We start from the raw sequence: 14,961 nt of genomic DNA on the forward strand, positions 1-14,961 counted from the left end.
TGATAAAAAAGTGAGTCAGTGGAATGGGAAAAGATTAACTTCCCTTCTCAAAATTATTATTGATTCGTCTAAGAACAAAAAACAAACACATTATGAGCAGTTCTTTAGTGTAACAATAGAGGAACAGAAACATCCAATACTTTTAGTCAACGTAAGGATAAAAATTCGTAACAATATATACGTAGAACAATGACAGCTGACACAACAGAAGAAGCTACGCCTAGAAGGTACTTTCGAATGTGTAGCTCCTCTAACAATGGAGTCAGCAACACAGTTTTCTGTATAATGATGGTATTTGTGGTTATAGGCATTGTGCTTCTTTGGAAAATTCCAAGTTTCATCATATACTTCCAGAATTGATCGTATAGTGATATAAAAGGGATCCAGAACAAATCAATGAGTTCAAATGAGACAAAGCTAAATATGACGACCTAAAACGTATTCGTGAGACAGGGCCTGTAAGGAGTGAGGAGTGTCCCTTTACTCAGACCTTCTTTCTTTCTTATCTGATACTCTAATTTCTGTAGAAAATATGAACAACCATCCTCTCCTTCTTCGTCATGGAATACTGACAACGGTTCTCAACTTACCCAACAATAAATTTATATTTTAAAGAAGACGACACAACCCAATAGTACTTGGTGATGGTTTTGTCGTCTTTTTTTATAAATTTTGAATATATTTTCTAGAAAACAAAAACGTTTTAATCATATAATTTCTTAAAAACAAAAATTTTATATAGACAATTATCCTTAAATTATCACGTAATTTGATATAAAAATACTTTAATATCTCTATGATTTATAGTATGATTTACATTTTGTAAAAATGTAATTTCATTGGCATCACATTTATTTGTTTGTTGTTTATGGTTCGTTCATTTCTGATGTATTGTAATATATGTATTAACCCTCAACTTCAATTTGATTCGGGAATTCACAAAAACTCATCATGTAATATTTGCATATTTTATAAACTATACTGTGCCAATAAGTATAAAGTATATATTTAAGGACACTTCCTACAATAACTTTGTATTTGAAACTAAACTAAGATTATATGTATGTAGATGTTTAAATGAAACTAAAATAAAAGTCTATATTTTAAAAATTAAATTAAATTATTAAAAAATTTCTATAAAAATGATTAAGTAACGACATATGCAGTATGTAAGGATCTTTTGAGGGTGAAAAGATTTTCGTAGATAAATAAAAATTATCATTCAAACAAGTGCTTTTTGTCACCTTGGCCCATAGCTTTGGTGCAAACCAGTCCAAATGTTAAATGATGTTTTGAATGGTTGGTTCTTGAATGTGAAAATGAAAATAACTTTGTGTTCTGAGATGTTCTCCTTAGAACAAGCTAATTGTTGCTAAATTACTTTTAGATTAAATACAATTAGAATCAATTTTAAACTATGAAAAAAAAAGATACACAATGGGAAATAATGGCTGACTTCACGTATTCTAATTAAGGATTTACAATGGTAAAATGATCAAAGAAAAATATTTAGTTTCAAATATAAATTCCATTATACCTAATTAATTACATACTTTGTACCTAACTATATATAAAACATAAATTGTCATAAGTCATAAGTGACTCAAAAAAATTGAACAAAAATTACAATAGTTGTTTTACAAATGGACGATTTTTTTATAGAAATTTGACTTGATTGAGGACCTTTAAATAAAGAATTCTAAATTATAGGCAAAATTTGTCTCAGTACCTTACATCTTGGCTATCATTTGTTTATCGGCGTTAATTAGTTATCATGATAATTTTGTGCTGAAAACCAAAAACTAAGTCTGATTCTGAAGATTTTTTCTTCTTTTCTAAAAATCAAATTGCATTTGGCAAACGAAATCACTGAGGCAGCCGATTCTACAGAAGTTGAATTCATGTAATAGTTACAAAGATTAAATAATTTGCATTTTGTTATGGAGGATATAAATAAAACTGTCTTGTTTTTCATTGGAAATAGAATAAATTCTAGAGGTGAGGTTGAACTACATAGATATACATATCAAAGACTACTGAAGGCTATTCTTTTATTTAAATTAATTGAGTCAAAGATTCTAAGAGGCAATAATAGAACAAATCTTTTTTTTTTTTACGCAATTTATGGAAGAAAACTTTAAAGTTTAATTAAAAGTATATGTATTAAAATAATTGTCGAAAAAAACATATATTTAATAATAATTAGTAAAAACTTATATATTAGAAAAGACAATGAATTACTTAAACATAAGGAGATCGAAAAGAGACAAAAAATATAATAATCTATACTGTTTTACTAATTCCCAGAGCATTTACTCTTAAAATTGAAATTCAAAAAATTAATTTTAATGAAGAATCCAAAAAATTCTACGACGGTCTCAATCACTAATATAAATATTGCAACAAATTACATCATAGATATTTCATTATCTGATATAATTTGGTTTACAGTATTGAGTAGCATAGAATATTCTCCGACTTCAGATATTAGAAAGTAAAAGTATATCTAGTACGTTAATATTGTTATTTCAGATAAGTAGTTGAATGGTAAACTGAAACAAATGCTTTGAAGTAGTGATATATATTTTATTTGCTGGAGTTTGGGTAGGACCAAATGCATATACAACATCACATGTTAATCATAATTATCAATCAACCTTATAACTAGAAGACTGATTTCTAATTTCAAACACTCTAATTTTATTTTACTAAGCTTTTATAAGAAAATATACCTCAGCCTACAAAATTCGGTCGTACAAATAACTTGCAATCTAAATTTATATTCCCTACTTTATGAGTTGAACCTTGAACAGAATGCTAAAAACAGGTGAACACTAATAAAATGGATTGAACCGGAAAAAGAACACTTGAATAACAAAACTTTTAAAAACTTGGAATAAAAACTGTATAATAATTAATTAGTAATAATTATATATTTTCTATGATTAAATAAACCTCATTTCGCATTTTAATAATACGAAACATGTTTAACTTCAAGGTGCAATATTTTTACAGGAGTACACGCCCGTCTTTCATTTTTGAGCACGTAAAAATAATATGGGTAACCAACGTTTTGAATTTTTTTTCTTTTTTAAATAAAAAAGAAGTCAAAACCAAGCAGATATATAAAGGACACTACACCTCCAAACGGCAATCAGTACAAAGTTTACAAGCAACAATAATCATGTACACCTCAGTATTCCTTCTTTCCGTCGTCTTCTCATGTGCCTTTGGAGCACCCCAATATCCAGCCTCTCAGCCTGCTTACACTCCTGTTGAAGAGCCACAACCCTACGCTTATCAATACGCCGTTCAAGATCCCCAATCAGGAAATGACTTTTCTGCCGAAGAATCCTCTGATGGACAGGTCATCTCTGGATCCTATCAAGTGGCTCTCCCGGATGGTCGTATTCAAACTGTGACCTACACTGTGAGTGGAGATAGTGGATACGTTGCTGACGTTCAGTATGAAGGAACTCCATCCTATCCCGAAGCTCCTCAGCAACCCAGATATGTTTAAAAAGCTTGGCATCGATGAATATTTATTAATTGATTTATATTTATGTTAAATATATTATTCATAGTTGAAATTGATATTGTTTACTCTCAACGAAATACAAATGTATATTTATATTTTAAAATCATAGTACTGCTCCAATCCGTTTATTTTTTGGCAAGTGTTGAATAATAACTAATTATTATTTTTACTTTTGAAATTGAGTTTTCAATATCAATATTAATTTTATTTCTGCCATTGTCGTGCATCACCTTTTTTAATTGTTGCTGAACGAAAAAATAAAGATTTAACGTGCAAAAAACAAAGAGGTTCTTTGATTGAAATCATAATTATTGATTAAAAAAAAAGATATGAGATAGTTTCTACTATAGACGTTTGATGAGTTATCAGCATAGATGAATGTAATATGATAATGAAAGGCCATTCTTAGTTGCCACCTGAACTTTTTTATCCAAAGATATTTACATTATCATTTTTTCTTGAAGAGTATAAAGTTATTACTAGTTTGTGAAACATAAAAATAACACTGAGGATTTGTTGAGGAAGTCTTTATTGGATTAGAAATGAGGATCGATATTGGATTAATTCCTGCTTATATTATTGCTATATTCGGAGCAGGGTGAATGTTTATCGCAGCTAATTTGATGAAACGTCATGAAAGCTATGCAACTCTTCTCTCAAACATTTTTCTAATTGTCAGTGTGACGACATAAATTTCCAGTTTTTCTTTGTTTTGTCTTATTAACATCTACTTTAGTACATTCTATGAGATATTTAAACTAATATAATTAATTATACCTGAATATTTTTCGAATATTACTTATGTGGAAAAAAGCCAAAAAAAAAAAAGTTCATTTGAAATTACCTATAAAATCATTCAATGAAACACCAAAAGACTATCTCATTTTTTGTAAAATTTATTTAAGTTTCCAGTTATTCCGGATATTTTGAAAGCATACAGTCAAAAGGTAGTCATAGTTGATTATTTTATTTTTAAGAAAAATAAAGTATTAAGTATTTTTTAGGGATGTCATAGAATGTACTAAAGTAGATGATAATAAGATATCCCAGTATGCAAAAAAAAATAACAAAAAAACCCTGAAAATTAACGTCTTCACACTGACAATTAGAAGAGTTACATTGCTGTTATAACGCTTCATTAAATTAGCTGCGAGTTGCTTTGAGATTCGTATTTTTTAATCTTTTTTCTAAGTAATAAAAAGAAATTCGTACGTTCGTTATCATTTAAGTCTTTTTATGCTAAAAGCCATAATTATATAATACTTTAAATTGATAAAGTACAGTTTAAGGTCATATAAAAGGCCAAAGGTTACAAAAAGGTCAACTTCTTCCAAATATTTATTTTAGAGTATGTATTGGGGTGTCCAATTTTTTGAGTGACCACTCTATGTTAGACTACTCAAAAAAACATAGACAATATCTTAGTTGGTTAAGAATTTACTGCTGTCTGCCCATGGATTACTTGACATTTGGATAGACACAACCCATGCAACATCACTAATAGAACTTTTAAAATAAATATTAAATAATTTTTCTATTAAATAACAATTGTAAAAGTAAGAATTAATTCTTGTTAAAAAGTGATGAATCATGAACGTAGAGATGGGTTTGATCAATCAGACGTAACTGTTTTTCGTTCTGAATTAATATGAATTCCTGGAGATAGTCTGCACAAATATACATTATAGACTCGTCTATTTTTAAGTATACAGTGGTAACATATTTTTTAGAGATTTCTGAAATGAACCATGTATGTAAATAATTAGTATTCCGAATGCTTACTTTTTGTTTTGACCCATGTTTGCAAAGAATAACCAGTATCCTTAGAATGAGGGTTTTTGTGTAGCACTTACTGAGGTATGGCTCTGTCATTAAGGCTATTTGGTATTTTCAGAGTTAGATTCTTTGCAGTGTTGAGTGTTGATATAAGAACAGCTAATCATTTTGGTTTCTTTTGTAGGGGTTCGCAGCCAAATCGAAGAACATATCTATTTTGGACTGGCCATCCCTACTTTTGAATAAATAGATTTTGGAATTTTTCCAGGGTCTTTCACACCTGCTACTTGATTTACCAGGTCTTCTCCTGGCTCATCTGGCACTCTGTGGTCCTCAGCTGCAGTTTCTCTGATACTGTCAGTTTCCTTGGCCTTTGGAGTATAATTACATTTATTTAAATTAGTACTAGTACAATTTCCTCCGTGCAACAAAATGCACTATCCTAAACAATGGTAGTTGTTTTGTGTTGATTAGACCTATCAACACAGCGTTCAGAGTTTTGATCTTGGTCTATCACTTTTCCACAGTTTCCTCACTTTATTGAGTTGGTGGCGCGTTTCGAGGGTCGTGAAAGCGCACCGTTCCTGCGGAAGCCACTTTTAGTGTGAAGTCAATAGCTGGCAGATCTTCAAATGCTGTTTGATCCACATCAAGATGTAGGACTTTTCCTAACTGTCTTATTTCAGATTTGGTCAGTTCGCCTCTACCTCTAACACGTAGGGAATTACATTGATATGCAATGATCTGAACAAGTTTATCATCGCCAATGTTTCCTGTGACCCCTCTGATGAAGCCGGTAAGCCTTTTCTTGGCATTTTTTTCCTCTCTCATTTTCTCCACGAGGCTAAGAAGAGAGGTGTATTGTTCAAGATAACCTTTCGAACCTATTGTTCCGAAGCGTCATCAATGACATAGACCACCGCTCTTTTGATAGTGTAGCGGGGATCTTCATAGTTAGGTAACCGTTTTATTAAGGATTCTGCGGTGAGTCTGCGGTAAGAGACGTATATAGCCTGTGTCCAGTATTTTTAAAACCTTATTCCTCTCAACGAGGGATATGTGATCACCATTTTTTTCCTACAATGGTGATTTTTGTGTCCTCTTCGTCATTTTTTAAAAAAAATTCGTTTTGGTTGTTATGTATAGGTCGAACTCTGTACTTAATCCTAGTTTAAAAAAAATTATAAGCATCGATATGGAATGTAGTATCTTTACTTATCTTTATTACTTCTTGGAGCAACATCTACATAGCCAATTACATCACGGGGTCATTTGAAAGTTATTTTAATACCAATTTTTATAATAACCATGTTCTAAGAGCAATAACATTGGGGTATCCATTTTTTGACTTCAGTAATCAGGGAAAATATAACCTCAATCTGGATTCTATTTTATTTAGGTCTGAACTTTGACTAAAATGCTTATAAAATTCGAGACAAGTATCTACCTAATTTTGGTTTCAGATCTCGATCCAGAAGTTTGGGAAACTAACTCAAATATTTACGTTTTGAGAACTGAACCAACTCGTATCCAAGAAAATGTGGATCTGTCCTACCTTTAATCCCCTAGTCTTTTTTGTCCAGAAATCCGATAAGAATAAATGAGACGTCCAATACTTTCATTTTACCTTATTTTTAAATGTATTATAAAATGAACAATTATTTTTTGTGTCATACATTAATGATTTCAAATATGTATACTCAAAAAGAGTATGTTTATTAAGGATGCACATACCCCCGCCCCCTCACATCTCCCTTTCTCTGGACGTCATATATGTATTTATGCATGACCTCTAAAAAGTCAATCCTCCTTCAAACTGAGTTATGATTGTAAATGACTCGATTAAACTATATTATAATCAAATAGATTAGTTTTAATTTGAACATATTAACTCCTTATTTATAACGCGTTCTCCATTTCTAAGAAAAAATTATACAGTCTATATTTTAAAAGTAAATAGGTCATTAATCTTGTTCAAAGTAAATATCCTTGACTTTATTTTGAGGACTTGTGGATTCCCAAACATCAGAGTAATTTATGATACATAGTAACTATGTTTTATTTTTATTAGGATACCAATATTTTTTTAACAGTTCACGTATCAATATAGGTGTCCGTATTTCCGTAATATTCGATAATTTTATAAGTAAAAATCTATAATAATAATTTAGTTAAGAGGAATTCAAATGCCTTTACAAGGCGTCGTAAGGATTTTTGTTTGGGTGAGAGATAGTGGATAAACTAGAGGACTGTCTATATAAAAAACAATTTTTATTGATGCTCGTTTTACAAGAAACAATTTTTTTTGGAAAGAAGAAAAGGCTCATAGATTTGAGGGGTTCGGTTGCCGGAAGGGTCCATTTTTTATAACGTTGTGGTGCTGCCATTTCTTGTACAAATTTACCGTTTTTTATGCATGAATAGTTTCAACTGGGTTGCTCCAGAGTTCGCTTACACGAACTGTTTTAGTTAAGTTTTGGGTGTTTTTGTTAATAGGGAGAAAATAGAATAAAAGGAAGGTTATTAATTTTTTGTTTTTGTTTTGGATGGTTTTACCCCTAAGGAATTTCATTCGAATTTGACAAAAGTTTACAAGGACTATGCTCCTTCCTTATCAACTATTAAAAAGTGGGCGACTGACTTTAAACGAGATTGCACATCCTTTGAAGATGACACGTGAAGGATGCCCATAAACTGAAACCACAACGGAAACCATCGAAAAAGTGCATCATATCCTGTTGGACAATATACGTGTGAGATAGCTGAGGTTGTGGGGACATCAGAAGATTGGGTGGAAAACAACTTACACGAATAATTAGGGATGCAAAAGCTCTGCTTAAGATGGGTGGCACTTTTAGTAAATGTTGATCAAAAGGAATTACGCAAACGATTTTTGCAGCAATCTTTGGAAAATTCAACAGAGTTTCAACTGATTCAAATTTACTTGAAACTAATAATTAAGAAATAATCACAATTGTCAGTACCCCATACATTTGAATTGTATCATGAGTCGTTCAAAAAATATGTCACGGCAAGGGTTGGGTTGAGTGGTTTACTCTGAAACCATTAAGTAAATTTTTGATAAAATATTTCTTTTTTTGGTATCTTTGTTGAATAATATTGTACTGAACAAAACTGAAGTCAAGTCCATATTTTCAGGGTCAAGTTTGAGTCATCAGTATCCGTTCCGGGTCCATTACAAAAGACAGAACTCCGTACTCGAGCACTGATTGATACATATTTCAATTCTTAGGGCAAGCATATAAAACTATAAAATATCAATTAGGAAGTGGACACATTACAAAAGTATTTGATCTAATGTGTGCCGAACCAGTAATATTATAGAAAATAGCTTATTGTTAATGGTGCAAGTATTTTTTTATCTGTGAGGCTCTTGAAATTAAACCAGAGGCCGGGGGACGGGTAGAAGGACTTTAAATATATAACAAATGAGGGGCGTCGAACACCTTAATATGAGCCAACCGGAAATTAATTGGCTCCTGAGCAAGGAGAGTAGTTAAATTTTTTGAATTAAAATATATTAATATTTAATTATGATTGATAAATTTATATAATTTTTTTTCCTATCCGTAATTAATAAAAAGTTAGACATTAAAAAAGAAAAAATATTTTGTTATTTGTAAATAAAAGTCGTGGAATTGTAGATAGAGATGATATCGGAACGGACTAAATATCTAGTATATATCTAGTTTTAAGGTAATAAAACTTTTTGCTCCAATTGATCAAGTTTTGGAATCAAGAAATAAAATTAATTTAACTTATGCGACATTATTGAACTCATAATGTTGGGCTGGGAAGTTGGAATCCAAAGAAGTGGGCATTTTCAGCTATAAGGGTCATAGCCCGTGTCGAAGCAAAGTTTTTGAGTCCAACTCCAAAGATTGATTAGACAAATGGCAATTTTAATTATTTTATTTATTAATTAACGATATTATTGCGGCTATTATATTACTTAAGGCTAGTATTGACTTTCATAAGGAAAATTTTGTTTTCAATTTTCATAAACTTTTAATTACTTGAATCATTTCATTTTCATCTATTAAAATTACTTAATTATTATATAATTAGACGTAAAATTTTTTGATCATTAAGAGTTTATAATGTGCTACATAATACCTTTAATCAATTATTAATTTGTAGTAAAAAGTCAAAACTTACAACATATTTTATAATTAAAAAAAAATTATATATATATATGTATTTATAATTATGAACCTATTTCACTCAAAGAGAGAGGGAAATGGATTCAACATTCTACAGAACAAAAACCAAACATCCGAAGGACACTTGGCTCGCTCGCAAAAAATGAAAAAATATGCACTTCGCAAATAATACATAATTAAGTGTAACACCAACAAAAGTACATGACCGACAAAAACCCGTCCACACAGTTACCTATATAAGGACTGCTCCATCTCCAAACGGCAATCAGTACAAAGTTTACAGGCAACAATGATCATGTACACCTCAGTATTCCTTCTTTCCATCGTCTTTTCATGTGCCTTTGGAGCACCCCAATATCAAGCCTCTCAGCCTGCTTATGCTCCAGTTGAAGAGCCTTACGCTTATCAATACGCCGTTCAAGATCCCCAATCAGGAAATGACTTTTCTGCCGAAGAATCCTCTGATGGACAAGTCATCTCTGGATCCTATCAAGTGGCTCTCCCCGATGGTCGTATTCAAACTGTGACCTACACTGTGAGTGGAGATAGTGGATACGTTGCTGACGTTCAGTATGAAGGAACTCCATCCTATCCCGAAGCTCCTCAGCAACCCAGATATGTTTAAAAAGTTTGGCATTGATGAATATTCATTAATTGATTTATATTTATGTTAAATATATTATTCATAGTTGAAATTGATATTGTTTACTCTCAAAGAAATACAAATTTATATTTATATTTTAAAATCATAGTACTGCTCCAATCTGTTTATTTTTTTGCAAGTGTTGAATAACAAGCCATTATTATTTTTATTTTTGAAATTGAATTTTTTCAATATCAATATTTTTTTTACCATCGTCTATCATCTTTTTTAATAGTTGCTTAACGAAAACAGAAATATTATATGAGCCAAAAGACTCCAATATAACTTAATAAAACATTTTAATAAACAATGAAGTGAATTAATACGAATATAAATTTTTGAAAAGTTGGTATCATATTGTAAAATTAATTAGGAGTAATTTCTGTATACAAAATAGCCATAATCGAATCAATATTGACGCTAAATTTGATTTGCTAGAATCCCATTTTTTTTACGAGTGAAACCCCAATTATTCACGCTTTATATAAATTTAATTGGTAATAGATATTATTTATTTTAATAAAATGAATAAAGAACCAAATTACTTATTTTTATGAGAAATTATACGACTCATTCTATCCCAAAACAAGCAATGGAGCTTATTACTTATATTTGCATCAAAAAACTTGTTTAAAGATGATAGATACAGTGGGTGGGAAAAAGTTTACCTTCTAAACGCTTTGGAAAATTATAAACTAAATTTTTGACCGTCTTTTTCAACACTTTCCGCCGTATAAATAATGGAATTAGTTTGATTAACCGGTTATCACTTATTTAATGTGTACTGTAAAAATGATTTTATGTGTATGAGCAAATGAAGATTTAATTTTTTTTTTTTTTGTTAAAGTCTCTTAAATTAGTGCCCCAGAATTTAAATATATGCAACTAAAATAAAATAATTTAATTTAATAATTTCTATAACACCTAAAAAACCCACAGTCAAGGATTTACTCAAGACTTAAATCGACACATATTTTTGTTTAATAAAACATTGAGACTTGAGGGAGTCTGGAATTTAGATCTAACTTTATATATTTTTATGCAATGTGACACGGAATATTTCTCAATTTTTATTTTTCATGCAAAAAAATCAACCCATATTAACATATAGATCCTCCAAGAAATATTCAATAATTCCGTTATCCTCATTAAAAGTACTTTAAATTCCAATATGGGGAGGGAATAATGTTTTGAAGTTTGTAATGGAGATAAAAAGTTATGCGAAATCCTGTTTACATATTTTGTAATATTCAAATAGATGGAAAACTTACACTTGTTTTATTTTTTTCATCCGATTGGTATAAAAATTGCTATGTCAAATGACTTTTGCTTAAAAATAAAATCAGATTTGTAACTCTTCAACTAACTATTGGTTTGATTAATTTTACAAAAAATAAAGAATGAAACTATGCTATTATCTCCAAAACATTTTTTTAAATTTTCGAATTATCATGTTGATTTTGGGTAAATTTTTTTGACATGCCGATTATACACACGATTCACATCACTAGTTATTAGCATACTCTCATTCAGTGGGGAGAACAATTTGCCCGATACACTATGCTACCCCTGGATGTCCGTGTAAAAATAATATCTTATTATCATCCTTCCTTTTCTCTATTAAAACGCGTCTTTTATGTGCAAAGCACGCGCCAGGTACGTACAATATGCATATGCATATTCGTAAAATATTAAAATTTATAAAGTACTTTCAAGCATCTCAAATAAACTCATGAATACTCACCTATGTGAGAGATAAACTTTATTTATTGAGATAAAGTAATTAACAACTGGATTATAAGAATATATGTATTGAAAAAAATAGATATATGAATTTATTCTAAATAAACGATGAACGATTTAAATGTGTACTTTTGTGTCGTTCATGAATTTTTTTTTTTGAACAATGAACGATTACCACCTTTGAACGAATATAAATAAGCTTTATCTTAATAACTAACCATTTTTTTACAGAATAGTTTGAAGATTGAAGTTACTTTATAACCGATATGAGAAGTTTAATTTTTCAAACACAGTATGTCCAAAAATTGATGTTGTTTTAAAAAAAAAAAATCATGATGGTGTAATACATGACACTTGCACTAAACAAGTGATTTTTTTTTTTTTGCGAAAAACTGTAGTTACTTCCCAATATAACTTTAAGCTTAATACATTTTTTTATGCGTTTTGGCATCTGTCATACAGATTATTCAAAATATCTGGAGAAATTCTTTCCCAAGCTTTTATAGATTTTTTAAAATTCATCCTCTGAAGTTGCTTGAGCATTTTCATTGAGTTCCTTCTGGACTAAGGCTCACAAATTTTCAATGGGAGACAAATGAGGAATATTCACAGGAATTCAAGTTGTATCAATTCACTTTTACGCCTTTTTGGATTGGTGAGCAGGCGCACACTCCTGCTAAAAAATGGCTCTTGATGTGTCAGACAACATTTTCCTCTTCAAATGAGGTTCAGTTTCTTCAGTACGAGACAAAGCAGACTTCAGAGACTTTCTGAGGATGTCCGTTACGTAGTACTCGGCCATCACAATTTGGTTTCGTGGAATCAGGTGAAGATTTGACACTGCATGGTGGCTGATAACGGCCCAAACCTGAATTTTCAGAGGAAATTTCACAGTTGGAGTGGGTTCCACATTTCTCTTATATCTTTCCCAAACCTGATCTGTTGAGGGATTTTGGGCATGAAATAGCTCAAATGGACTTTCATTAGAGCTCGTAACTAAGAGGTGGATTAAGATATGAAATTATATTTTGAAGTTTCTCAACAATATCGTTCTTGACGCTCAAAATTTTATTCAAATCGGATTTAAAAAAAAAAAGAAGTTTAACTATTCCATTGAAATACCCAAACACAATTGACTAACCACATAACAATCTATATAATTAAACAAAACAAATCTTATTCAAAGTTTTATATAATAAAAACCATTTTAGGTTCTAGGAATATTTGGTCAAACTTTTTTACAAGGGAGATATTTCGCCGTAAAATGATTTTAGGAACGGATATTTCACTTAACTATAATTTGCCGAATGTACATTTTGCCGGTCGGACATTTCGGCAAATGTCTCTCCGGGGGTTTTGTACAAAAAATTATAGTTTTTATATCGATATCTGCAATTGCCAAATTTAATTTAATTTAAAATGATATTATGATAAATAGACATTCTTTATATGTCCAATAGGTAAATTAATTAGGGTTTTTTTCAGGATTTTTTTATTTTATGATTCAATATTTTCATTAATGATCATCATGTATACACAATACATGGAATATTTACACTTTGTAGTTCAATAAATAAATTAGATAACAAACAATCACGACAGTGATTCTAAGGAAAGAAGTGTCAATCACTTTTTAGTTGTCAATTAATTATCATTCGAAATGATTGGTTTGGTGAACAAGGATATAGGGTGCCCCTGCGAATTGGGAACTACTTTTCTCCAGTTGAACTTGATCAAGATTCTCAAAAAGTACAAGTTGTTGGGCAAAATGTATTTTACTTCATATAAACAATTAAATCTCTGAGCGGTTACCATTGGCATCCATCCTAGGCCTGAAAGCCTTAATGTTCTTCTTTATGTATTCCTCCAAAATGTAAGCCCGCCCACTCTTTTTTCATGGGAACCTTTAGGGCATCCTAATTCACATGGAATGTAAAACAGGTTTTCTTCCCTATGGCGTCTTAGATCCCATAGTCAAGAGAATGTTGTCTTGTGAGGACTGTAGTCCACATTGATCAGGAATTCACCAAGTTTTCTTCACTAAACCCTTGGTTATATTCATAAAACAAAAATAAATAAATAAACGAAGCTACTAACTTAATAACTAATCAATGTGTACTAAATTATTTGAAGATTGGAGGTGCTTTATAACCGCTAAGAGAAGTTGATTTTGTTAACATAAGTTTTTTACTGATTTTTGGAAGAGTAACGTATATAATTTATAATATAATATATTACTAACTAAATTTTTTGGTTATTCAAGTGGTAGGTTAGTTTCATTATTTATAAGTTTCCTAATGTTCATAAATACAACCAATAAACTATTGTTTTTGGGGTAATAAATAAATTATAATAATAACTGTTTATGAGAATGAATATTATACGTGAATTGGTTGAAAATTACAAGATTTGCTTAATTTTATAAGCATTATATCTCTAAAATCCGTTAAATGTCAAATTTTGTATATATAAACAAATTAATCCTCTCAGACTTTACAGCCCCATAGACCTACCACTCTGAGTCAAAATTTATTTTTTAAATTGAGGTATTGATTTGATAAATTTTTCCATCAAAAATCAGAGGATTGGATTTTTGAGATCTTTAACCTGAAAAAATATGATGAAGGTCAATCATTTTTAAATAACTCAATAGCCATCAAATGATTTATTATTTAAATCCATCATATGAGTAATTTAAAAACTACAATCTTAAGCACAAGGATCTTCAGGACAATTTTGGATCAGATTCATCATAAAAAGAAGCTCATAACTCAGAGCTGGATTGAGTTACAGATATGAAATTTATTTTTGTGTTTTCGATTTATAGTGCAAATCGGATGAAATAAAAATGAAAAAGTGTAAATTTTCGATGGAATGACCAATATACATATTTAATTACTACAGAAACATATCTAAATAAAACACTTGATGTAATTATCTCATTTGGTTGATAACGATAAGTATGGTTGAGGTCAAGTATGGAAGGTTTTGGGCCCTCGATAATTTCAGGTGCCTTATATTTTTTTTTTTATAACAGTAATGTATTTTAAGTATTGTTGTTGTTTTTTGCTCAAGCA

At 30.3% G+C, this 14,961-nt stretch overlaps 2 protein-coding genes and 1 long non-coding RNA gene across 3 annotated transcripts; all 3 read left to right on the plus strand.

The window, feature by feature from the left end:
- Positions 1–6: 6 nt before the first annotated feature.
- Positions 7–1,110, plus strand: LOC121127812 (uncharacterized). The gene is made up of 2 exons (XR_005867920.1): positions 7–291; positions 355–1,110. It is a non-coding gene; the product is annotated as an uncharacterized lncRNA (long non-coding RNA).
- Positions 1,111–3,144: 2,034 nt separating this feature from the next.
- Positions 3,145–3,641, plus strand: LOC121128296 (cuticle protein 18.6). The gene has a single exon (XM_071892795.1). It carries the CDS (start codon positions 3,185–3,187, stop codon positions 3,518–3,520), a length of 336 nt encoding a protein of 111 aa, XP_071748896.1. The 5' UTR covers positions 3,145–3,184; the 3' UTR covers positions 3,521–3,641.
- Positions 3,642–9,753: 6,112 nt separating this feature from the next.
- Positions 9,754–10,247, plus strand: LOC139907019 (cuticle protein 19-like). The gene has a single exon (XM_071892968.1). It carries the CDS (start codon positions 9,788–9,790, stop codon positions 10,121–10,123), a length of 336 nt encoding a protein of 111 aa, XP_071749069.1. The 5' UTR covers positions 9,754–9,787; the 3' UTR covers positions 10,124–10,247.
- The last annotated feature ends 4,714 nt before the right edge of the window (positions 10,248–14,961 follow it).

This window comes from Lepeophtheirus salmonis, chromosome 13 (assembly GCF_016086655.4).
Source record: "Lepeophtheirus salmonis chromosome 13, UVic_Lsal_1.4, whole genome shotgun sequence".
Lineage (NCBI taxonomy): Eukaryota > Metazoa > Arthropoda > Copepoda > Siphonostomatoida > Caligidae > Lepeophtheirus > Lepeophtheirus salmonis.

Coding starts and splice junctions, on each gene's coding strand:
- LOC121128296 (XM_071892795.1), top strand. CDS start 3,185: ATGTACACCTCAGTATTCCTTCTTTCCGTCGTCTTCTCATGTGCCTTT.
- LOC139907019 (XM_071892968.1), top strand. CDS start 9,788: ATGATCATGTACACCTCAGTATTCCTTCTTTCCATCGTCTTTTCATGT.